The 26,896-nt window shown below is 41.6% G+C and overlaps 1 protein-coding gene across 1 annotated transcript in view; it reads right to left on the reverse strand.

Moving 5' to 3' along the window:
* The window catches only part of Bloc1s5 (biogenesis of lysosomal organelles complex 1 subunit 5), a 35,448-nt gene extending 12,017 nt beyond the window's left edge, over nucleotides 1-23,431 (reverse strand). Inside the window, exons 1-3 of the mRNA XM_003468829.5 lie at nucleotides 23,274-23,431; nucleotides 19,706-19,788; nucleotides 4,625-4,754 (exon numbers count right to left, since the gene is read on the reverse strand). Coding sequence (XP_003468877.1) covers nucleotides 4,625-4,754; nucleotides 19,706-19,788; nucleotides 23,274-23,388 — 328 coding nt within the window. The 5' untranslated portion in view covers nucleotides 23,389-23,431. The remainder of the gene's footprint in view (nucleotides 1-4,624; nucleotides 4,755-19,705; nucleotides 19,789-23,273) is intronic.
* Between the last annotated feature and the right edge of the window lie 3,465 nt (nucleotides 23,432-26,896).

Here is a 26,896-nt window from a genome sequence, read left to right on the forward strand (position 1 = left end):
GCAGAAGCTCCCTATCGGACCCCCATCACTTCCTAGTTAAGCTTTACTGAGTAGGAAGTGTCTCAATGCCACAGAAACTAACTGACTTTAGAAGTCATCTGAGAGAGGAGTGCTCTGAGAGCAGTAAGGGCAGCAGCTCTGAGGTAGAACAGTCAGGAGGCCAGTGCAGCTGGACCGAAGCGGGGGACAAAGCAAACGGCAGGCTATGAGGCCACAGTGAGGCAGACATTTCCAAGCCACTGTAAGGATTGTGGACTTTAATCTGTGTACGATAAGGGTACTCTGAATATTATAATGGCGAGAACTGAGTTATATAAAAGGATAATTCAGGTTAATTCAGGATAATTCAGACTGCAGGGAGGAAAGAGAAGGAGCAAAGCCATGAATTATGGGCCCACTAGAATGGAGAGATGGCTGGTTTAAGTCGGGAGGAAGCACTTGGTGCGGCGGGAAGGATGGCATGATTCTCACTATGTTTTCAAAGTTGACCCAAAATGATTTTAAGCATATCTCTGACAGGTAACACGAGATGCTCGAGATGCTCGTTAGACACCCAGGTGGAGAAAAAGGGAAGGGCAGAGAGCAGAGGGGAGTTGGAGGGAAAGCAGCAAGGAGAGGAAGGGGAAGGGGAAGGGGACGCAGAACAGGGAGGTCAAAACAGGAGGGGACTCAGCCGGCTGCTCGGGTCACACAGGGGAGAACAGAAGTCAGAGGGAATGGACACTGGGTTGTGGACCGGTCACACAGAGCAGCCTATTGAGCAGCTGGTGGACCAGGCAGTTGGACACAAAGGTCTGGAACTCAAGTGAGTGACCCCAGGTAAATACACAAGTGGTATTACTGATTGGTAGAGATAATATTTGAAGCTGTGATTTTACATGCGACCACCAAGCAAGTGAGCACAGAACAGTTGTCTGGAAACCGAGCACCATCACCCAGCATTAGAAATCAAGGCAGCAAGTGGGTGGGCCTCACCATGCAGGCCAAGAAGGGAGTGCCAGGCAGTGAGAGGAAATCCCAGCCTGGCGTTCCGGAAGAGGGAGGCCTTTCCCATGTTACAGAAAGTGACATCCTGTGAACTCTGGAGTCAGAAGTAGGTTTGTGTGATAGTACTTCCAATTACTATGAGCGCATCATCAATGTTAAACCACCATGAGTTTCAATTTCTTAAGCTATAAGGTGGGGAGGATAATAAATATATTTTATGAGGTTAAAATAGTCAATAATATACAGGTGAAAATTATAATAAAGTACTAAAAATAAGTATTTTAGAGATATTTTAAAAGACTTCTAGGTAAAGACAACAAAACGAAGCAAAATCTTAGTCCTCTTAAGTACTTTGCAAAATAAATAAAATGTTAAATAAAGGTAAGAACATGCCACTTGGTAAAGAGGAAAAGAATCGTAACTGTATGAGATGAACTTTGAAAAGTGCTGGCCAAGAATAGGAATAGAGATTCTAGTAAAGAACTGAGATTCTGGATACCCCTCTATACCACGGCCTCCCAACAGCTACCATTAGAAAGACAGGCTGACAAAACTCTTAGAATTCTAACACACTTTAGTTCCCAGAAGGGAGGGAAGAAAGGAACATAATAGGTGAGACAGAGAGGACAAAGTAGCTATACTGAAAGAAAACCTAATAAAAATCTCCATAGGTCCTCTGTCATATAAAATAACAACACGAGTTTAAAAACAGACCAAATGTGATGATCAAATACAAAATGAAGTGAAAAATAAGATTTCAGAGCTAAGAAAATAAATGAACAACTATAAACCCATTCCAGACGTAAGGAACTGAACAATGTTAAGACTAAACAATCGGCAGAGTCATAACTGCAGTGCAGAAAGCAAATATTCTGAACCTTCCCAGAGTTAAGCTTAATAGGGAGCAGGAGGGTGAGAGAGGTGGGGGGCACAAAGCCCAGCCCCCACCTGCATGGCGAGGCTGCCTGCAATGGTGCTGACCACAGAGAGACACAGCAGAGACAGGAAAATATGATGGCACCTTCGGAATGATTTAATAATCACCTTCCTCAGAATCTTTCAGTAACTACTGCCCTTGGGTTTAAGGTACTGTCTTCTGTCTTAAGTTTGCATCCTGTCAAATGCAAATGAAATTAACAATTAATATTTTAACATAAATTTTATGATCCTATTCTTCCTCTCATATCTCATATCATACCTCAGATACCTTATCATATCTGGAATGATCTTCACCAAAAGTTTTTAAACACCACAGTTACTGGAACAGTATGATCTCTCTCTCCATGCCAGAGATCAGACCCTGGATGCTCTACACTGCGCTGCATTCCTACCCCTGAACCAGGAAGGGTCCTGCGAGGCTGCCCCAGATCCGGAATCGCAGGTGTGCACCACACCACGCTCGGCTGGGTTTTTTTTTTTTTTTTCACTTTCTTGAAAAATGTCTTGGTTGGGGTATAGTTCAGTGGTAGGACATGTGTGGAGCTCTGGGGTTAGCGCTCAATACCAAAAAAACAGTAAAGACAATACTCTATTGTATTTCTTTTTCTTAGTACTTCAAAGAATATTCTTTCATTTTTAAGTAAAAGGAAACAAAATTGTTGTGTTTAAAAATAGAGGAGGGGGGACAACATATTCTGTCAAGGTGGCCAGTACGGTCATTTGAAGGAGACCCACCCAGAGGCCCTTCATCCCTCTAATGGCAGGGCCCTCCACACCACTGACACTTCCTGACTCCAAACCTGATGACATTTATCAGCCCATTAAACTCATTCAGTGGAACTTAGGCTCTGTAAGTCTTCACAATGACAGCAATGGAAAGGCTGTATCTTGATGACAAGATGCCTGCAGGCTGCTTTCTCAGACCCTCACGTGCTTTTTGAGGTGAGCCTGGGTTCTAAGGCTTCGGCTCCACCAGTCCCTGCACGCAGCACAATGGCTGCAGAGGGCCCACTTCCTGCTCCCCAGTCAGTGATCCTGGGCGCAATGCTAGACAGGTGGGAAGGTTCAGATCCATGGGCTTCTGGGAGGCGCAGTGACGGAGGCCCAGGCTTGCTGGGCGCAGGCTGTGAAAAGCACAGAGCCCACCTGGTCTTGTGGTGACACACACTTAGATTGGAAAATATCCTGTATCGCTTTGCACAATTCCTGATTGGTAAGTGAAAATAAACAGTGAAAATTAACGCGTGATTTAAAATGTCAAATTTTTAAGGATAAAGCTTGTTAGCAAAGGTAGCTGGGCTCAGGCTAATATTTACCAGCTTTGGAGGCAGGTAATTATTTCTGATACACTGTGACCCTCAGAAAATTCTTCTGGTAGAGTGCTTTCCTGTTTCAAGCAGGAAAAATCTCCAAAAACCACTGCCTGGTTTCCAAAGCCAGTGATAAGACTCAAAGTATTTCACATATGTTAATTACAAACTCTAATTATTAACTTCACATCTCAGATGCTTTAATTCTTCCATTCAAGAAGATACATTTTCAGTCTAGATTCCAAATTGCCAGTTACATTTTTCTGTTTTACTGGGAAGGCTTTGCTGTTAAGAAACTATTCTTCACATCAAAAATACCAAGAACAAAGTCAACTGAAACAACTGATGATAGCTTTTTGCTGAGTTTTAGTCTATTTAATTTTATATACTCAAAAGAACAGAAAAAAGGAGGTTATAGGCACATCTCAAATGCATAGCTGAGCATTCTGAGTAATAATAATTGGTTTTCCTCTTAGCCTCGCATCTAGGGTGAGGGATGTGACAGTAGAAACAAATGAGCATATTTGTGGAAAAAAAAAAAATACAAAAGCCTAAAAGTCAACTTTAGATTTTTTGCTGTTCCAACAAAACCAAATGTGAGCTCAGGAGACTCAGCCCTTCCGACCTCCTTTACAACTGGAGTCCACACAGATTAACTTGGACTTGGACGTGAAGGCTCCGGCAGCCCCGCGGGTCACAAAGGCATCTCTTCTGCTCTCCTCCGCAGACCAGCCTCTCACACGTCAATTTCTGTTACTGTCCCCAGGATATTTTCCCAGGTCGTACCTCAGACATCCATCATTATTTACAAGTATAAATCCTTTCTTGGATAAGCTGAATGCTCTCAATACAGATCTCAGGAGCTCCATAACAGTGCTATGCTAATAAGGCTTCTTTTATGTTATGGTTTGATGCTAATGAATGTTCTTTTGATCAACAATCACTCCTTATTAAAATATTTTGCTTAATGAAAAAAGTGGTGGAATGCAAATATTTACAAAAGTATTATTTTTTGAATAAAGTAAAAACCTCTAAGTAGTCTATTTGAAAAAAAAAGGTTCCTTTCATAAATCCCCTACTTCCTGGTCACCAAATGTTTTCTGACAATTTTTTTTTACAGGTGAAACTGTTTTGATTTTCTCACATCCTCAAGGACTGTCTTGTGAACTGCAGATGCACACATCCTGCTTCAGAGATTAATATTTCTGACACCAACAGCAACACACAGTGGCCATGAGACAGCCAATTTCTCTGAGCCTGGGACTTCCTCTCGTACATGCTGGGGAGGAATTCTCTCTTTACATTTCCCATCATCATACTTTTAAAAAGACCCTTTGGCACAGCATTCACTTGCAATCAGGAGCAGTGTAAAACCAGCCACGGCTTACGTCTCTGGAGAACTTCCTTCAAGCTGCCCTCCATTGTGTCTCTGCATTTGGGAAGAGTCTGCTCATTTGTTTCAAGGATCATGTTCTTCAGATTTTCAAGAACTCGCATTTCCCGAAGACCGCGTTTTTCCTATAAAGAGAAAGTAAATGTCTAGTACGTACAGTGTCTTTAAAATCTTAGTAATAATTTTATGACATTTCCACCCAGGTTTTGGTTCTTATGATATTACTTACTACTGAAATTTACAGTCTTTTTCTAATTACTTGGCAGTCGACAAGGTCACAATCTGAAGGCATTTTAATTATGAAATGCCCCAAAAGTTGCAAAATGAGTAATAATTTTCTAACAATGTTTAAAAATGGAAAATGAAATATTAAAGAGACAGATTGCCCCATATTTCACTAGAAAGAAATCAGATACCCTTGATCTAATTTTAAATTTCATTTTGTTGTTGTTCTGCTGCTTCCATTGTTATGTGTCATACTTTTTCCTCTCAAACTAAAAATGAATGGTGAAAGTCATGACACACAACACAGGTGCTTCTCACCAGGTGTGGTGGTGCACGCCCATAATTCCAGCACTCAGGAGGCTGAGGCAGGAGGACTGCTGTGAGTTCAAGGCCAGCCTGGGTTATATAGTGAGTTCAAGACCATTCTGGACTATACAGCAAGACCCTGTCCCAGGGATGTACATATGTTTCCCTAAACAGAACAGTGAAGGCTGGAGAGGGCTGGACTTAGAAGGAAAAGCCTGCTCGCAGGGTTAGTCTTTCTGCGGGTAGGGACTTGACCAGTAAACAGTTCCCTACACTGGCACAAAACTTTCCATAAACTATAAAAGTGCTCCCTGTGCTGAAACTGCTGGTACAAATACCGTGGCTAATGCTGGGCACCTCTTTCCTCTTGGGAGTACAGGATTTAGGGACACTGGGCAGAGGAAGCCCACAGAGAAACCCTGGACTCCCAGGTCCAGGCAAGCTCCCAGGCAGCTCGCACTTTCCATGTGCTGACACAATGGCTGCTCGGGGCATTAGGAGCACCCAGTGTGACTGCAGGGAGAGGACTCCGGGAAGCTTCTGCGTCCAGGCGCCTTTCTCTTTGTTGACTCGCTGGGTCTTTCCATCATAATTAGGTGCAGTGATATAACCTCCTGCTGGGTCTGCAGTTCTAGTGAGTGACTCAGCCTGGAGTGGTCTCCAAAAGGTGGCACTTAACCAGCCTCCCTACCCAAGGTGAGAGCGGGCTAGACTTACCGACTGGCTTCAAAAAACAGATCAGGGAAAGGCAAAAACTCTTCCCTTTAAGTGGGGAAATCTCACAAGTGTTACCTTAGCCAAGGAGTGCAGATCCACAGGCACGGACTCGCATCACTGGCTGGTACCCTGACGTGACACCATGAGAAGGGCACTTTGCCCAAGAAGTTCTCCTCCTCACAACCCACAACCCCAGTGTGAGAAAAACATCAGAGAAATCTGGAGTGGGAGGCATTCTGCAGGGACTTGGCCAGCACTCAGGACTGCTGAGGTCAAGACAAACAAGGAACAACTGAGAAAATCACAGACCAAAGACAGCTCAGGAGACATGATAATTAAGTGGAAGGTGGTACTCTGGATTCAACCCCGAAACAGAAAGAAGACTGTAACGGAAAAACCAGTGAAATTCAAATAAAATCTGGTGTTTCATTAACAGTGACGTGCCAATGCTGGTTTCTTAGTTTTTACAAATGTGGCACAGTAATGTAAGGTATTAATTAGAGGCGATATTGGATGAGGGATATGTAGCACTCTGCACTATCCCTGCAAATTTTCTGTAAATTCAAAATCCATACAAAACAAAAGTTTATTAGGAAAAGGAGGAGGTACAAAAAAGAACCATAACAAAACCAAGTGAGGCGTGGTGGCACACAGAACTGTAACCCCAGCACTCAGGAGGCTGAGGCAGGAAGAACACTGAGAGTTTGAGCACTAAGCTACACAGTAAATTCAAGACCAGCCTGAATTACAGAGTGAGACCTGACTCAAAAACAAAACAAAGCAAAGCAAAACAAAAACCAAAAGAAGAAAGAGGATGAATTTAATTGTAAGAACATAGTAAGTTAGCTATGTCACTGAGGTTTTTGTTTTGGGCCATTTGATGAAGCAGCTGTAGCCAGGTTCTTAATTTTTCCATAACAAAAACTAACAGCAATTTTTCCATAACAAAAACTAACAGCTTATACAAAGAGAAAATAATACAATGAGTCGCATGCACTCACCAAGCTCAACAGTTCTCTCCTCAGGACTGAAACCATCCCACTCATCTCTCCCAAGTTATTTTCAAGCAAACCCTACAGACTAATTTCACTGTAACTGTTTCAACATATCTTTACAAGACAAAGATTACTCTTAGAGGGTCAGAGGTATAGCTCAGCCGCATCATTGCTTGCCTGGCAAGTGCAAGGTTCTGCATTCGAATCTTCCTCACCCTCTCTCTCAAGTACACACGGTCAACAATAATTCTGCAATATCACTAAACATCAGGGTAAAAAAATAACAAGCTAATATTCCTATTACATTCCTTCAAATGTCCTGTTTTTATCCCTCTGGACCAAAACCTAAATAAGATTCATACACTGACTATTGGTTAATAGGTTTAATACTATTATTTCTAAGTTCTTTTTAGTCTCTAGATTTCTCTTGTCAGTATCTTTTCCTTGCAATCTCTTGAAATAAGGTGAGTCATTTGTTCTGCAGTTTCTTCTTTTTTTAATGAATGAATTCTCATGGTATAATTTAACATATTTCTTTCCTTTTTTAAAAATAAGTAGTCAGGGTCGAGGCAAGAACATGGTGGACAGATAGCAGCAGCTATGCAGGCTCTCTGCAAGACCCAGCTTAGAATCAGGAATGGTGCGGAGTGAGGAATCATAAGCAAGAGGAGATATACCCTGCTGACCCAAGAACGAACTGAGAGAAACCAACTGAGAATGCAATCCTGGTGCTATAACAGGAACAGATAAAGCCTCAGTGTGGAAGCTGGAGCCGCGCCATTGGAAGCCGCGATTTGGATTTCCTGCCACCGCTGCTGCATCTGAATTGACTCGGCAGGGAGAGAGATGCACAAAAGCTCTGAGAACGGGAATCAGTGAATGGAGTTGAGAGCTGGATGGGCGGAGAGCCGTGCATCAACCTGTGGTGAGTGAGGGAAACTGGGACTCTTCCACGGTCTAGGAGGCTCCAACACAAGACATTCTGGGACCAGGCAACTTGCCAGAACAGGGCGCTGTAGTGACTTCAGTCACATATACCCCTCTCAAGCGGGATTGGTGAACAGTGCCTAGCCTACATGATGCTGCTGGCTGAGACCCAGTAGGCTAGCATAACCCAGGTCACAGTGCCTGGAGGTGCACCCTAGTGGTGAAGCTCCTTTGATAGGTTGACCTGGAGGGGCGGACCCCGCATAGGCTGCCTGGTCCGTAACTCAATGGTGCATTGCGGTGGGTGGGGACACCTAGCTGGCGCAATTCAATCAGACTGTGGTGGACAGGGAAGGAAGCTGGGCCTCCTATATACGCTTGCATATATAAGGAACAAAGAATATGGGAAGAGGGAGCAACAAGAAAGGCTCCTCGGCCCCCAATCCTGAGAAACAGGCAATAGCAGACACGGCACCAATAGACATAAAACGATTATCTCCAGAGCCTCATAGACGAGTTTAGGAATGAAGTTATTAATGACCTGAAGCAAGACATAAGCAGAATAGTTAAGAGAAATACAAAGCACCACCCAAGAAAAAGCAGATGGTGGAATAGAAGAACAGAAAAAGAGGGGAGAATTGTTTGATGGAGAAAACAGAGAAAACATAGAATACGTGAAGCAGGTTCAAAGAGATTACCAGAAAACTAAAAACTCTATCGAAAACTGGCATAACAGCTTGAAAGAAACTAAGGACAGATTATCTGAACTGGAGGGCAGATTTGTAATATGGGAGCATGAAATGAAAAACTTCTTAAAAATAACAAAGAAACAAACAGCAACAATACAAAGACTAGATGATAAGAGGATCTATAACTTAAGAATTAAGAACATAAAAGAAGAGGTAGGGACACAAACAAATGAACTACAAAAGCTACTCGCAGAAATAATCCAGGAGAATTTTCCTAATAATCCAGGAGAATTTAGCAAAAGGTAAAGATACTCAGATGTATGAAGCATACAGGACCCCAGCCACCTACAACCCAAACAGAGCTACACCCAGGCATACAATAATCAAAATACCAGAAATCCAATATAAGAACAGAATATTAAAAGCAGTCAGAGACAAGAAACAGATCACTTACAAGGGAACACCCATCAGAATTACAGCAGACTTCTCGGCACAAACCATCAAATCACGAAGAGCGTGGGGGGAAATAATTCAAGCTTTGAAAGATAATAACCTCCAGCCAAAATTGAGATATCCTGCACAACTATCCCTGGAAATTGATGGAAAAACAAGGTGCTTTCAGGATAAAGAGGAACTAGGGGAATATGCAACCACCAATTCAATTCTACAGAGAATACTGCAGGATATTCTAAAAAAGAAAAATACGAAGAATCCAGAAATAGTGGCAGAGAGGCCACAATGAATGGAGCAGAAAACAAAATGAAGAAGACAAACTGACAACTAATGACAGAAAAAGAGCTCAAGAGAAATGAGGCAGAGAAGACTGGGTGATAGGAACAGCTACATTGGAGAAAATGACGTCATAATAGCTAGTGCTGATTTGGTATCATCTTGTTTTGAAGTCCCATCAAGCTTTTGTTCTTCTGTCTCCATAGGTCTTAACATGTTGTATCTTATTGGATTTTATTATATGTGATAGTATAAACAAAAACTTTTATAGACAAGGAGATTATACAGAAACCATTGTTCATTTTCTGTTAGTTGATTCTAAATACTCTGTAATACTGTCATTCTCCTGAATGGTTTTACATTGTTTTGAAATATTTGATGCCACAGTATACGAAGTTATACTCAAAGATTTCAAGGAAAGAGACAATATGGTAACTACTTTTATGTCGGGATTATTTTGTAGTGCAACACTATTTTGCTTAAATGGTTTGTTTTGATCTGCGCTGTTTTGTTGTTATGCCCTCTTTTATCTCAATCTCCATTTTATTTACTTTTTATTTCTATCATTTTAATTAAGGGAAAAATAAATAAAAAAAATAGCAGGAATATATTATAGTAACCCACTTTGATTTTCTATTAACTTGATTTGAAGCCCTGTATTGCTCTCACCATCTTTGACTGATGTTCTTCTATTCTGTTTTGCTCGATAGTACCAGGTTTGAAAGTTTAGGCAACAGCTGTGAAGATAGTGGGATTCATTATGACGCCCATTCTGGTTGATTATTATCTACTTTTGAAGACCTGTAATGTCTCCAATGTTTTGGTTTTGTTGGTTTTGTTCTTCACTGTTTTGTTCAATTTTATTATAACTGATGATATAGGCCATTCTATTTGAGATAGCAGGAAGCATTATGGTAACCATTGTTGATCACCTTGTATTACGTTTTTACATTATCTATTATGTCTACCCTTTTGATTTAACTGATCCTGTTCTGTTATGTCACATTTGGTTTTATTCTCTTCCAAAAAAAGTAATAAGAACTGTGGGAGCAATAAAACCCAAAATGTGTAATTGTCATTGTACAAAAGAGAGGAAAAGAAAGTGCTCTAAAGGATATAACTGCATGTATATCTAAGTGTATAAGATAGATAACCATATTACTGAGTTTTGTTGGATCATTGAACAGAACTGTTTGCAGTCTCACTGTTTGAATGTCCACTTTATATGCTTTAATTTTGCAACTTGAACAAATATTTCTAAGATGACAATATGTAATCCATTAACTAGTGATTTCCTACTGTTTATTTTTTTTTCTGAAATTCTGTATAACTTGTACCCTTTTTCTTTTTTTTTTTCGTTTTTCTCCTTAAATAAAATTTAAAAAAAAAATAAGTAATCAGAATTCAAAAGCTGATCAGATTCAGGATTTTGTTTTGTGTTTGCACAAATCTTTCAGAGGTGGGTGATGGACTCTCCATAGGCTGTCCTCATTTTTAAGCAGGAATACTTCAATAGAAGAAAACCTGCCCCATCTAAAGAATGTTCATGTATAAAAGATAAAGAACACACTTGATTTATGTCCTTTATTTACTAATTTTAAAAACGAACTGCTCACTAGTATTCTCCAAAGGTGACCAGAACAGTGGTCATGTATTTATACAAATCCCAAGAGCTCACAGATTGGAAGCTTTCCAATCACCACAGTGTACCTACTCACTGTGTACAGACTGCCTCAGCTGTGTCTGGGGGAGCCTGCGTACCCTCCAGCACCCCCAGCCCTCCCTAGAACCTCTGTCCTGGCTCAGCTTGGGTTGGGTATGGCTTGAGGCCCAAGCCCACCTGGCACTTCTTAGAGTCAGTAGACCCTATGCGACCTTTGCACTAGGAGACAGAACTGAGACTGAGCGTGAGCACTGCTGGCCATCTCTGCATGTCACTGCCCCTCTCCTACACTGTCCACAGTCTTAATTCTGTGTCTCAACACATATTTAGTACTTGTTGACTCTTGGTAGGGTGGAGTCTTTCCAATCATGCTGTCTGTCTGTAACCCATCTGGTTGTATAACAGATCCTCGGGAAATTCTCATTGGAACAACACTGCCAGACCTTCCAGAACCTGGATAAGGGCGTGTCTGGTGGCCTCTGGATCTTACCGTTGGTTTGGCTTGGTAAAAATCCCTCGTGACTTCGCTATCTTCTGGCACAACACAGGTAAATCTGCTGACAGCTGCACTTTCTTCCTCTTACAGTGCTTAGCCGTTCCATCTGGATGCCTGATGGATTTTTTTTAATGATAAAATACAATGTTTTATTGGAAAATGTCTGAGCAGTGGCTATTCTGGGTTAATCTTCACAGAAGGCAGTATGTCCTTCAGTCATTCCAACAGTACTGTTTTCGTAAATTCTAGTTTTGTATTTGCACTTCACACTGCTTGGGCTTTCTTCTTTGGGGGCTCATTATCACAGCTGGGTTGAATTACCTATACTTACTGTCAGTAAGCTTTCCTTTCTCTTAAATCCCTCTCTCTTTAGTACTGGTCTCTTTTTCAACTTAAAAACTTGTCTATTTTCAATTTTACTTAAAGATTGGCCATTTTATTTATTCACTGTTGTGTTCTTTCTTTAGTTTTCACTTTTTAAAAAAATGTTTTATTTGGTACTGGGGATCAAATTCATGATCTTATACTTGCCAGGCAGGCGCTTACGCCACTGTACTAAATCCCCTGACTTAGTTTCACTTCCAAAATAATGTTTAAAATTTTCTCTTGAATTTTTTCAGCTTACCTGTTTTCTATTTATGTTTCATACAATCATCTGGACAGTTTTTCTTATTCTAACTTACGTTATCATTGCTTCTGTAATTTCCGTATGCTCTCTATGCGAATTTAAAAACAGTAGGCCATAAATGCAATCTGACTTCTCAATTTTAAGTGAAGTTAGTGTTCTTCACTTCACCAAATCTGCCTGCTGGGAATTCTGAGGTCTCCACACTCAAGGCCTGCTCCACTCCCTCCACTTTCTCGGGAGGCTGTGATACCACAAAAACCTTTTAGCTCTGGTGACTTGGGCATCTGTTAATGTGGGGGACACCTCATCATTGGGTTTTATTGTAGATGTTGCTTGGCTTTGCTGTCCCAGGTGCTCTATCTGTTCTCACAGACAGACTGAAGAAGGAAAAACAAAACAAAATGTAAATGATGCCACTGTTCTGCTATCTCGAGATGTCACTGGAATTTGGAAAGATCAGGAAGAAGAGAAATATTTCATTCCTCATGGGATACTAACTTCTTTATTCATGTGCAAAAAAACAGTCCATTAATTCAAGAACAAAAGCAAGGACTGAGAGGGAGCTCCGCAGCTCCATTCAAGGAAAAGTTGATTTCGGGGGTCCAAGAATAGCCCTTGGGGTCCCAGGGTCCCCTGGAAATTGAAGTCACTTTGAGGACGTGCATCCTTTAGTGTCTTTCTGGGAAGAAATTCTCAAAGTGAAGAATGACTTCCTGGCAGGTTACTTATGCTAGCAGGCAAATGGCAGCTACGAGTTACAGCCAGCGAGTGGGCAGCCACATGCTGCACCCACTAGAGATGAGAATTAATCTTAGCAGCAGAGATCTGTGCCGGTCAGTGTCACACAACACGGGTGAAAGGCAGCCTCCTCCCTCCGATTTACCAGCTGGCAGGTGCTTGTTTCTGTGCTGATGCACTGGACCGAGGGGTACTGCTCACACCCATCACAAAAGGAAGAAGAGAAACTAAACTTTGCTTATTTACCTTTTGCATATTATTTCTGGGGTGGAAATTCTCGCAAGGCTTTGTAGTACTGAAGCTCAGGTTCTGATGTGTAATACTCCACAAAATTATACATGTGGAGAATTTTTCCTGAGTTAAAATATTAACAAGTGCTCATGTAATTCTTAAAATGAAGTTTGGCACTAAGCACTTAAAATGTTAGCAATTATTAGTAACATTGCTATAGTTACTGTAATATTTATCCTAAGGATGTACTTTGATAGTACAAGGAAATGAGAAGTCAATTATAATTTAAAATTAAAACTGGGCAGTCCCACGAGATTTAAAACTACACTGTATATACATATACTTGTTACATGCTGTGCAGGACAGTTACTCTAACAGTACGATGTTCTATCTTTTTTAGGTCAGGGACTCACTATGCAGTTCACGCTGGCCTTTAACTTAAAGCGATCCTCCCGCCTCAGCCTTCCGAGTGCTGGGATTCAGGCATGCGCAACCACACCTGGCTGATGTTTAATTTTAACATTTAATCTGCCAATTTCTCTACAAGCCAACTAAAAATGAAAGAGCAGGGCATCATATGAAATTCTACGATGCCTTTAAAGAATTTTCTCTGATCAACTTAACCCAGATTTAAACTCGTTAACACAATCGCCCTCAACTCCTCTGTTTACTGTAAAGTACTTATTTAACACTTATTTTGGTCTCTAATTTCTTTTTGTACCAGGAATTGAACTCACAACCTTGCACTTGTCGGGCAGGTGCTGTGCCACTGAGCTATATCTCTGGCTTGGTCTCTTAATTTTAACCAATGTTTCAGTTCAAACATTATCCGTTCTTTGAAAATTTCTGCTAAGCTCTGTAAGACATTATTTTGTGCCATTTTATCACAATAATTAACAGCAGTATGATCACAGCATGTGTTTCTTCTGGTAAACCTTGGAACAGTGTAACTGTAAACTTTCTGGCGATAGGAACTGTTTCTTATTTTTACGTATCTTACTAGAGCAGTACTTCTGCATCCACTCTCTTCTTTCTTGCTATTGAGAGCCAAACTTCATTTGGAGCAGTGAGAAGCCCATGACAGAGACCGCGAGCTCTTTCCCACCACCTTCTTCGCTGCATGAAAAGCAGAGGTAATGACAGGGCGACACGCCAGGGAGGCTGACGGTAAAGCGGAAGAAAAAGCCGACAGGGAAGCGCTGCTGTGCCCGCCGTCGCTGTTTTACGTCTGGCCACTGGGTACTACACAGGAAAATAAGGCCTCGTAACAGTAACTGAACTCAACGCTACGGATTTACCTGGGCACCCACTAACTAGTCAATAAAGCACTCACCGAAGCTCCCTATAAACTACACGTGGACCTGCGCAGGAGCGCTTGTTCCACAAGCATTCTGTGACACTTGCTGACTGTGTCTCTTCTCTGCTCCACATGAGAAAAGCCGGAAAGACAAGGACCCAGAGGGCAAAGCCTCTACCCACTGATACTACACAGCATGGATACCACCGAAGGAGCCGCCCCCGAAAAGTGGGTTCCTTCTGAATCTCTGTTCACAGTGTATTCAATGGAACTGAGGAAAACTAAAGTCAGCAGAAAAATTAGCATGTGCAAGGCCCTGGGTTCAGTTCCATCACAAAAAAACAACAAAACAAGTTAAGAGAAAAGTTGTCAATTGTCCTTAAATCCAAATAAACAAGAAACTTAAAATAGCCTGACAGTGCTTCAATAATTTAAGAAATGCTGCCACCATGTGGCACTTAGGCCTTCTTCGACAAGTAAAATTTTATAAAGAAGATAATTGTTGCTATATACGTTAGAATTTTGAATGTCTGAACCACTGCAGTGTTAAATGTAGCCAGTTTCTCTTAACGTGAACTACATTTACACGGCTAGAGCTGAGGCTCCTAGAAGGTGCTGGTGGCTCTGCTCTGTCGCTGAGCCCTGTCCAGCCAGGCCACTGTGTGCAAAGCTCACCTGTGTTTAAAACAGGTACTATTTGGGCCACCTCAGGTAAGAAGTGTAAACAATGCAGATATATATAGTATGATCAACAACTACCATGAACAGTGAAATAAACATTTTAAAAGACACACTGCCCTTCATGTCCCCTCAAAATAGTCCTCTTGCCTATTTCATCTTTCTCGTCTCTTTCTGAAGCAGTTCTGAAAGTCCTCTTAGACAAGGGAGCTGAGCCCGAGGTGTAGGGAACTTTCTGTGCTGCTCTAAATCTTCAGAAAGACCAATCCAGGAGGTCAGCCTGGGAAAGGATCAAGTGCTTTTCAGGAAACGCATCTCACATGTAACTGACAAGGTATTCAGCCTGAGCCATTCAGAGACCACCCTTCAAGGACAGGGACCCTTCTGAAAGCAGCAGGAGAAGGCTGTGCTTCACGAAGGATGTGTCTGTCTTAGTTCCTGATCCAGCTTCAGTTCCGACACTGCCTTACACAAACATTTATGTCTCATAAGCTCAACATATTTTGTTTGACTCTATATAATGAACTTGTAACTATCATACCAAACCAATGTAAAAATTGTATTATTTAGTAAATAATTCTCTAAGATAATGCTTATGTCACTCACCCCTATTTTTTCTAGATATTAAACATTAAACCCCAATTCATTTAAATTTTTGGAATTCTGAATTAACACATTTTTATTTGTTGCCATTTTTCCCTTAATAGAAACACTGAACACTACATAACAGAGTTTTACAAATATCATTTAATCCTCATATAAACTCAAGAACTGTACATTATATATTATTATTCTCATTTTAATGAGGACAGCTTTGAAAAGCAAGTAATCCTGACTAGCTAGTGTTGAGATTTGAGTAATTTCCTTAAGAGGTTTTTTTTTTTTTTTTTTTTTTTTTGGTGCTGAGGATCAAACCCATAACCTCGCATTTATTAGGTAAGCACTTAGGCCACTGAGCTAAATCTCCGGCCCAGGGTACAGATTCCTAACCTTCCATACTACCTCCTCTTCAAAAAGATCTTAGAGGGCTAAGGAGCACAGATGCAAGGAATTCTTCTCTCAAACCCTCAGATACATGCCTATTTTCTCTTGGTATCTTCTACCCAGTTAAAAGAAGTGTTGGCTTCAATAGGAAGCCATCATCAAAAGCATAAAAGCAGCATTTTTTCATTTCCACTCACAATTCAGTTTTATATGTATAACCCTTTTAAAGATGTATCTGAAAAAAAAAAAAAAAAGATGTATCTGCAGGGGCTGAAGATTTAGCTCAGCGGCATAAGCACCTCCCTCGCAAGTGTGTGGTCGTGAGTTCGATCCCTGGTACTGGTAAAAAAAAGATGTATCTGCAGTTCCATCTACATTATTTAAAGAATACCACTAATTAGCTATTTTACTTTTCCCATCTCTGAGCTCTCTCTGAAGTGGGGGAACTTGATTAAAGAACCCATCTGAATTCCAAAATTCTATGCTTCTTTTAATATAAATTCAATCATTAGAGGTATATTTATAAATGTTGCTTTAATAAAAATTATTTGGTATCTCAAGTTGACCAGGCTAATGAAAAAGTTGGCTTATGAAGAATGGCACTGGATGTCAGAAAATCCAAGTTTTGATCCAAAATCTGTTCTGAATCATATAAATACCTGCAAGGTGCCAGTAACTCTGTTTCAGGCATTTTGAATATAACCGAGACTGTTCAAGACAAGCCCTTGCTCTGGCTTCCCTTTATTCTAGCAGTGGAAGACAGGCCACACACAAGTAAAGGATACAAACATCATCAGGCAGTTCTGAGGACTTGTGGCAGGTGGAATTCTGAATGTCCTCTAAGATCCCCACCACTAGTGCACACGGTCCCTGTCCAGTTAACTCAATCAACCCTAACCTAGGTGTCCCCGTGAAGGAATTCTGTAGATACAATTAAGATCACAAATGAAGTGACTTTAAGTAAGGGAAATTATCTTTGTGGGCCTGACTTGCAGGTGAGTCTTTAACAGACACTGGGCTCTTCTGGATCAGAGATCTGAACCATGAGAGAAATTGCAAGCAACGGAAGCTCTCTCTGTTTCTGTTTCAGAGAGCCTCAATCTCTGTTTCAGAGATTGAACTCACAACCTCACACTTGCCAGGCAAGCACTTATGCTACTTATGCCACTGGCTTTGCAGATGGAAAGGGCCAGACAGAAGCATTGTGCACATCCTCCATAAGCTGAAAGTGGCCCTTACAGAAAGGAACTGAGTCCTGCCACAGTCACAGGAGTTTGGAAGAGGATGCTGTGTCCCAGTGAGAATAGACCGATACCCTGACTTCAGCTTTGTGAGGCCCTGAGCTGAGGTCCTACCCATGGTGTGCCCAGACTTCTGACTACAGAACTAATAAATGGGCTACTAAGCTTGTGGTAATTAGTTATAGGGTACTAGAAAAAAAAATACAGTGCTATACAGAGCATCAGAGACAGTGACATGATAGAATACCACGGTGGCTGCTCTGAACTAAAGGATCAGAGGTGGTATATAACCTGCCTCTAAACAAACACGATTGAGCCATCCAAAAAAGGGGGAGAAGGAAATTATAATGATGGAACGGCTGACACAGGAATAACTACGATGTGATAAAAAGGAAATACAGCCAGAGCTGTGTGCAATAAAGTACAAAAGACATAAGGAGCCAGTGATCCTCCTGGACTTAAGGAGCTGGATCATACTGTATGTGTGAAGAGAAACCATGAAGGGGCAGCGGGCAAGCCGCGGTGTGGTGTGATCAGACAAACAGACCACATTGCGACCACATGCAAATATTTCAGAGATCAGGCTGAAGCAGGACGCCTGCGGGGGTCCAGCAGAGGCTGACAATGAGCGACTAAAGCAGCGGTTGTAGCAAAGGGATTAAGTATGCTACAGACTATACTTGCTGGTATTATGGATGCTGGTGTGAAGGAAAAGCAGAGCCATGTAACTCCCACATTTAAGAACGACGAGGCTCAGAGAGAGAACACATGCCTAGCGTGCTCCAGCCCTAGAGTTACTGCCTTGTAAAGAAAAAATAGCAAACAAAATACAAAAAAAAAAAAAAAAAAACAAAACCCTCTAGGAGCTAAAGGCATATTTATAAAACATAGCATAATGGACCATAACAAGTGTAGATAGAAATTCCTATTTTGTTCCCACTAAAGAATTGGTAATAATCCTTTTATAGCATGTAAAGAATAGTCTCTGCATAATTTCCTATAAGTCTTATATTATCCCTCACTAATGATGCTAATGATGAAAAATACCTGATAACTATCCTTATCACGATACCACGTGATATCACAGGTACCACATGATATTCTAAGATACACGTGCCCTGACATGACACATACAGTCAACATCATTAATCTTGGGCAGACAATTTAGCTCAATGGCATAAGTGCTTGCCTGGCAAGTGTGAGGCTGTGAGTTCAATCTCTGGTACCAACGACAAAACAAAACAAAAATGTTAATCTTCACAATCTTGGAAGTATTAGGCAGTTTTTCAATTATCCAGTCTGCTGAACCCAGACACTGGTCTAATGCTATATCAATCTTTTTTTCTCTACAGGATGAGAGTTCTGTAGTTTTCAGGTTTTAGTAACAGGTTCTCTGCTTTTGGCATGTTTAGACATCCTGCTTGGTCAAAATCTTGTTTGAAAATGGAGCCCACACTTATATGGAATCATAAATTGTGCAAAACCATTTACCATCTACCCAGTGGTAGCTTGAGAAGTTGTGATTTAATGCACAACGAATCCAGTGCACATGAAACAGGATATCACACTGCTAGAACAGCAGGCAAGGTAAAGAGTGGCAGGTGGCAGAGCTAGCCAGGAAGGGACAGCTCTCAGGATAACTGTCCCGTAACTGGCAAGGATCTTAGAAATGAAACAATACTTGATGACAAGCATCAAGGAGAAACTGGATCTGACTCATCCGAGGCACACCAGTCCGAGTAAAATTCCTATGTGAGGTAACATTCAGGAGCCTTAGGCACTTAGACCTGCAAAGGGGCTGAAACTGGAGCGAATCCTCAAGTTTCAACCTGAATGCTTGGTGAGTGCTGATTCCTCAAAAGAGAAACGCACGCAGCAAATGGGTCTGGTGTAGGGAGCCGCGTGACAGCCCCATTGCTGCCTCCCTGCCTCTCTCTCTCTCCTCTATGGGTACAATGCGTCTGCCTACATTAACCATAATCCTCTCCTGCTTACGTCACATATCCGGACCTAACAATGACCCTGTTGTATTCATCCTCGTAGCCTCTTCCTGTCCCAACCTGCCCTTGGCCTATAAAAGATGTGATCACTTCCGGAATAAACAGGGCTTGATCTCGACTTGCCTCAGTCTCTCTCTCTGTCTCCCCCATGTTTTTATTTAATCCCCGTCCCCCTTCCAGGTACACCCCATGGATTGATCCGTGGGCCGGATCAGTCTGGAAATAACCCACTGGATCTTGGATCCACTGATCCCTAAAGTTCTTTCACTATACTTCATTTCATAGATTAAAAATTATGATCAACACGCATTCATCACTCTAGAGGAGGCACCAGAATGTGAACTTGTGTCTGTTGCTCTCTGGTCTCATACTCATCCTATTAAAAATAAGTTTTTTTATCTTTTCATAATTTTTATTTTATATATTTTATAAATGCATGATGTGAAACTTTGATTTTAGAAGTAGGGAATTTCTTTTCTGAATATTACACATTAACAATTAAGGCAGTAATTTTTAAGTTTTAGGTACTCACTTCAAATTCTTTTACAAAGTACCGAGTTTCACCTTGAATAACTGGTCGGTGATCCAAAAGCCTTGACTGAATCTCTCCAAGATCTACAAATATAAAATGAATTCAGAATTAATCCATGTTAGCTGGCATAATCTCTAGCTTGTGTAGCTTCTTCTTCCTCTTCATGAATAAAGATAGATTAAAATTCAGTTTAGACCATGGATTAGGAAACTAGTATATATACAAATTGACACCACTTTTGAGGGTGATAGCTAATAAAAGTTAAGATATACCAGTGTATATCCAACATTTTCATGCCTATATATATAACCCAGTAAAAACTTTGCACAAAAAAATAAGGCATTTGTAAATATTTACTAAACACAGATTCAATATCAAAAGAAAAACAGAAAAATCCCTAAACATATTCATACAGTGGGGTACTATAAACCAGCAAATAAAAATTAACACATCATGGGAGACTGAGGCAGGAAGATTGCAAGTTAGAGACTAGCCTCGTCAAACTGACAACTTAGCAAGACCCTGTCTCAAAATAAAAAATAAAAAGGACTGGGGTTGTAGCTCAATGTGAAGACCCTAGACTCAATTTCTAGTACCTTAAAAATAAAACAAACAAAACACATCAGAGTTACACTTGTCAACATGGATACAACTCATAAATTTAACACTGAATTTTAAAAAAGCAAGTTTCAAAAGTATTAAAGCTATTTACATAAACTTTAAAGATACACAAAATGACACTTCTTGGGAATGGCACAAGGACAATAGGAAAAGATAACCGCAGGAGAGCTGTGTGTGGTGGTGCCCACCTTTACCCAGGACTGGAGAGGCTGAGCTGGGAGGACAGAAGTTCACAGCCAGCCTGGGCTGGACAGTTAAGTTCAATGCTTGCCATCTCTTCTCAACTGGTAACATAGCATGTTTTACGATCAAAAGGACATGGTGCTTCCTCCAAGAAGCCTTCCATTTTCCAGCCCTCTTTTCTGAAACCCAACCAAGTGGCAGACACTTTCAAAGACCCAGGGCATAAGTGCTGAAACTGTATTTTCATGTGTACTGGCCTACAGCTCAGTGGTACAGTGCCTGATTAGCACATGTGAGGCCCTGGGGTCCATCTCTAGTACTATCACAAACAAACAAACAAACAAAAACAAAGACCAATGATGTTTGAGACTTAGTTCTGATTACAACTTGTTTTCAAACGAACATGAAAAAACTTCCCTGGATCCCTCTTTCCTGTTCTCTTGCTCTATCTCTTGTCTTTGTCTTTCCATTTTTTATTTTTGCAGCTGTCCCCTCCTCTGCCAGGGATACTTGGGTATAAGCTATACTTGTGTATAAGGTAACTGACAAATGAAAATTGATACATTTAAGGTTAAAAGATGATTTGATACAAATACATTTTGAAATGATTACCACCATTAAACTAGTTAATACATCACCACTTCACATTCACCATGGGGGAACTGTGATGAGACTACCTAAGAGCTATGGTCTAAAGAAATGTGAAATATAAAATATAGCACTGGATTATACTTTTTAAAAAAGTACTATCTCAAAATTAAAACCTTTGTGCATCAAAGGACACATCAACAGGATAAAAGTGACCCATGGAACAAGAGAGCTGCAAGCTACTTTTCAAAGGGGGTTAAGACCCAGAATACAGAAAGATATACAACTCAACAATGACAACAGAAATACCAATTTAAAAAAAAAAAAAGAACGCAGGAATTAAACACATATTTCTCTAAAGAGACATAAATGGTCAGGAAGTACATAAAAAGCTGAGTAATGTCATTAACATAAGGGAAATGCAAATTAAAACCATAATGAGATGCCACCTCACTCAGCAGGATGGTTACCACCAGAGAGAAAATAATAAATGTAGGAGAGGACATGGAAAAACTGGAAACCCTAGATTGCTGGTGGGAATGTAAAATGGTTTTTTTTTTTCTTTTTGTCTTTGTTTTTTTCCTTTTTATTGGTACCGGGGATCGAACTCACAACTGCCTGCTTGCAAGGCAGGCGCTTATGCCGCTGAGCTAAATCCCCAGCCCTGGGAATGTAAAATGGTATAGCCAGTATGACAATTCCTCTAAAAATTAAAAAGAGAATTATCATATGTTCTAACAATTCTGCTTTTGCGTTTATGTACATTCCAAAGTATTGAAAGCAGGGCCTCAAAAAGTATTCCTACATTCATGTCCACAGCGGTACTATTCATACTCGGCTGAAAGATAGGAGCGACCATAAATAGATGAACTGGAGAGGTGTGCTATACACAATGGACTACTATATCCAGTCTTAAAAACAATGTATTTTCTGATGTGCTACCTCACGAATGCACGCTAAGATTATGTTAAAAATATAAGTCACAAATCAGAGACCAGGATTCCATTCACAGGAGGTAAATTTACAGACAGAAACACAACAGTGGATGCCCAGGATTGGCAGAGGGGGGCATCAGGAAATGGGATGTTATTCTTTAATAGATTCCAAGTTTCAGTTTTGCAAAATGAAAAGCTTCCTGTGCATGGACACAGGTAAGGACAGCACAATGTAAATGGACCTAAAGCCACTGAATCGCATACTTCAAAATAGCTACGATTATAAATTTTGTTGTTTGATCATAATTGCAAAACAATTTAACGTAAGACTTCACTAAGCCTGCATAAGTAATTCTAATTTAGCCCTAATACTCATGTGACAGTCCCCCAATCCTAATTAGGACTTGAGACAACTTGAAATACAACGTCTCAACACACACAGCCTGTGCTGAAGCTGCCTACCAATTTGAGAGATAAGGTTGAAACAGGCAACCAACGTCTACCTCCCTGATTAGTTCTGGAGGGCTCTAAAATCGTATCTGAAGATGGTGGGATTAAAACTGGGTTAAAGGAGGTTGGCAGTGAAAAACTGCAAAATCTGACTGGCAAAGACCTTGCCGCAGGAAGCAGGGTGTTGTGGGCTTTGGGAATCAAATCGGGAGCAGGGCCTTGAGAATCTTCGCATCATGCAACCTTCTTCCTCGCTCAAAGCAGACAGGACAGACAGGACAGACGGCTGTCTGTGCATTTCTACGGCGCTTTACGTATTTCAGGACGCTTTCACAGGCGTTATGTCACTGACTCCTTCCCGGCGCAACCCAGGAGCATACAGGGTCGAAGGAGGAAGGTTTACGACTCGAAGTCGCTGAGTACTAAGGGGCAGCGCGCGGGGGTGGGGAAGGAGGGATTGCAAACTTTCCCAGGCCGAGATTGGCGTCCCCTGCACCAGCCGCTTGTCGCGGGGCTGCCCAAAGTAGCCAGGGCCTTTTTGGATGTCCTGGACTTGCTGACAGGCCAGGAAGCAAGCCCCACGGCGAAGGGTCGCTGCAGGGGACGCCAAAGAAACTACTGCAACTGGCAGCGTCGGGCGCGGGAGGTGGGCGGAACCACCCGCGGCGCCGTACTGCGCCGCCTAAGGCGCGCGCCGGCCAGAAGCGGGGGTCGGCCCGGGTCAGAGGGCACCATCTGAGAAGCGGGGATGCGGTGGGGTCCACCAAGGACAACAGCCCCGTATTCCGTACCCTTGATAATGAGGTGCGCTGAGCTCGCAGTCCCCAGTGAGTCCCTTTTCTTGCCGCCGCTGCCGCCCGGGGCAGCCTCACAGCCCACAGGGGTCTCTGTCCTTCCGCCACTCATCCTGACCGGCTCCGCCCACCCGCTGCCTCGTTGCGCATGCGCAAAGCGGGGCCGACCGAGTTCCAAGCGGTCGTAGGCGTTTGCGTCATCTCAGGGCGTCGAAAAGCTGAGTCAACTCAGTAAACAGTTCCGGAAGGGCGGCTGGTGGATAGCCTAGGATGAGAATAGACTGTAGCCGATACCGCCATGCTGGATGAGGGCAGATGCTCCTGGAGTAGAAGGTGCTTGAAAGTTCAGAGCTCAACTCCCTTATTCATTTCCCCGAAAATAAGAACTAGATGCAAAAGAACCTTGAAAACCAGAGATCAGAAATGCCAGCCCCAGGCATCTTACCCTAGTCTTACCTGCTGCCACTATTCTCTTGCTCAGTAACTACTGTATGAAGGCAGGTAACTGCGAGAATAGGCTGATCGGAGTTGGTATTTTTAATCTCTGGTTTTCAAGGCTCATTGTTTTCCAGCTAGGTCTTGGTGGTTTGGGGGAAACATGATTCTTTGCTAAACCTGTTGTGGTTTAGACAGATTGGGAGAAGGCCAAGTGCAGTTGCAGAATAATACAATACTACAAACATTATATTATCAAGTACAGCCAGCATCTTACAAAGCGTTTGACTTGTCACATTTCCTCATAGCAATTGGGAAGGGGCAGTTTTGTTTTATTTTGTGATGCTGGGGATCGAACCTAGCGTTTTGTGCATCCTAGGCAAGCGATCTACTACCGAGCCACATCCCCAGCCCCTATATATGTTTTTTTTTTCATAATAAATGAAGTAACAATGTTAGAAGGTAAAATAACTCAGAGGAGTTATTTATGAAACTCAGTTGTGTCCAGGTGAAGAAAAAAATCTGCCTTGGCTTTTGTATTTACATAATTTGAGCCATTTGTTCTATATATAAAGTAAAATGCATGTAATTATGAAAGGGACTGCTTTGCGAGCTGCTTTGAATTGATGCAGTAATGAAGAGACAACCGCAGGGTTGCCATGTACCTCACTGCTATCTTTTGATAAGCTCTAAAACATTATAATCACCCTCTGGAAAGGGTAATTCTTTTTAAAGCCACTTAATCTTCCCACATTTAGGAACTTCGCTTATTGCAAGTCTGAATTTCCTGGAGCCTGTCTTTTTAGTGTCTTTGAAATACTAAGCAACCTGAGGAAGTTCACTATAGGACAATGAAGTTAAGTACTTCTACTGTATTAAAATGCAAATTCTAGGTGGGCATTGTGAACTGTGTTTATAATCCTAGCACTCTGGGCAGCTGAGGCAGAAGGGTCACAAATTCAAGCTAACTTAGTGACTCAATAAGACCCTGTCTCAAAATAAATAAAAAGGCTGAGATGTAGCTCAGTGTGAAAGGCCTAGGTTCAATCTTCAGTTCAAAAAGAAAAATAAAAACATAAAAACGATTCTAGGCTCCACCTCAAAATTTGCCAGTTGATTGTGTATTAAATGATAAAAAGAAATTCTGGCTACAGTGGTTCAAACTTTGGAACCACACAGAACTGGATTCAAATTCTAGCTCTGCCACTAACTGCAGTTAATTTTCTGTAAAGTTACAAAACCAAATTTATCTTGTTTATCTTGCGGGGTTATCATGTTGATTAAAGAAGAGGATACTTGTAAAGCAATTTGTACAATGTCTGGCCCATAGTAAATGCCTCCGAAATATTTTTATTGTAATAATCCCCTCTACCTGCTTTAAAGCACTATATCTCCTCCTCTAATTTTACTCATTGTTCAGATATCTTTTACTTAATCCTTAAAAAATGTGTGTAACATGCTATCACACATCACATACCATATATTTATCAGTCCCTATATTTGTCTGAGGAGCTGAGGGGGATCGGTTATAAAACCACATTGGAAACTAAAATCATGATGGTGAAGTCCCTTATACAAAACTGTCATATATGCCTAGAGCTATTTTATATCCTCCTGTAGACTTTAAACCATCTCTAGATCACTCATAATACCAACACAATGTAAATGCGATGAAAATACTTGTTAGAGTCTATTTTCTAAAGGATATTGACAAAGAGCTCTGTACAAGTTCAGTACAGACTCAATCACCATAGATCTATCTAACTGCACTAGTGCATGTCAGGAACCATGTAATGGTTATAAATATTTTATCTGTGGTTGATTGAATCGGAGGATACAGAACCTTTTGCTAAGAAGGCCCACCTGAATTAAAATCCTCTTTTCCAGAGGAGGAAATGGAAGGTGACGGAAGGTAGCAGAGTCTCCAAAGAGAGTGGCAGTGAGTCCTGCCTACCCTGAACGCACTTGGAGCACAGTGCTCCTCCCACAAAGTGATGACATTTGTGGACTCTCCCCTTAGATCTGGGCTGGCCTCCTGACTTGACTTGCAGAAGATGGTGGGGGTGTATATACTGTGCTGGTTCTGGGCACTAAGAGACCCGACAGTTTTCTACTTTTGCTCTTTTGCCTGGAATTCAGGCTGTCTGGCTAAATGAGGCCATCGCAGAAGGCCTTGAGACATCACATGCACAGAGAGGCTGCAGGGGTGAGAACTGAAACTCTGCAGTCAACACACAGGCTGCAGATATTGAAAGAGACTTTTCTGGCAATCAGTCAGCTCAGTGGAGTCACGTGAACTCCACGCGGTGCCAGAATCTGCCAAGTCAACCCACAGTATTTGGAGAGAGAGAAATCATTGCTGTTTTAATTTACTCTGTATGTGTGCATTTAAATCACACCTACCTCTCACAGAAACAATTGCAGATGATTCAGTTTCCGTGTAGCCCAACCAGAGCCCAGGTTATGACCCAAGGTTTGCATTCCAGTCAGCTGTTAGAGGAAAGAGGTCTTTCTTCTATGCAATGACCATGCCAGAAATATATTCCTGCCTTTCTTTTTAGACACTCCTGTCATGCAGTGCTTTCCTTGTTCTTCTGCCTATCTATTTAGTAAGTATTCATTATGTAAAGAATTTGATCCTTAAATTCAGAAGGCCCAGGAAGGATCACCTCTAAGTCTTTGGAATCTCCTAAATAGTGCAAGTGTCTTTGTTATTCATGGTGGGCTCCATAGCCGAGGTTTATGCTGATGTCTCAGTTACTTTCTTGTTGCTGGTATAAAATACCCAACACCCACAAGTTAAAAGCAGAGATGATCATTTCAGCTCACAATTTGTAGAGGTTTCAGTCCACATTGGCTCCAAGGCAGGAAGGATGGCATGGCAGAAGAGAACAAGGTCATGGCATGGGAGTCAGGAAGTAGCAATGGGGGCATCAAGGAAGGATGAAGGATGTACACACACACACACACACACACACACACACACACACACACGAGCGTGCAACCTCCAGGCCATGCCTTTCCCCAGGCTTCACCTCCCTATATCATGCCTAGCTATAAACCCCTTGGGGAACTAATGCACTGGTATCACACACCTATGACCCAGGCACCTCCACCTCCCTAAGTCTCCTCTATGGGGGACAGCTGTCATGGTGGGCTCCTGGGTACCAGCATATGGCCATGTG

Source organism: Cavia porcellus, unplaced genomic scaffold (assembly GCF_034190915.1).
Source record: "Cavia porcellus strain 051 isolate PalLab524CR breed Dunkin Hartley unplaced genomic scaffold, mCavPor4.1 scaffold_13, whole genome shotgun sequence".
Classification (NCBI taxonomy): Eukaryota; Metazoa; Chordata; class Mammalia; order Rodentia; family Caviidae; genus Cavia; species Cavia porcellus.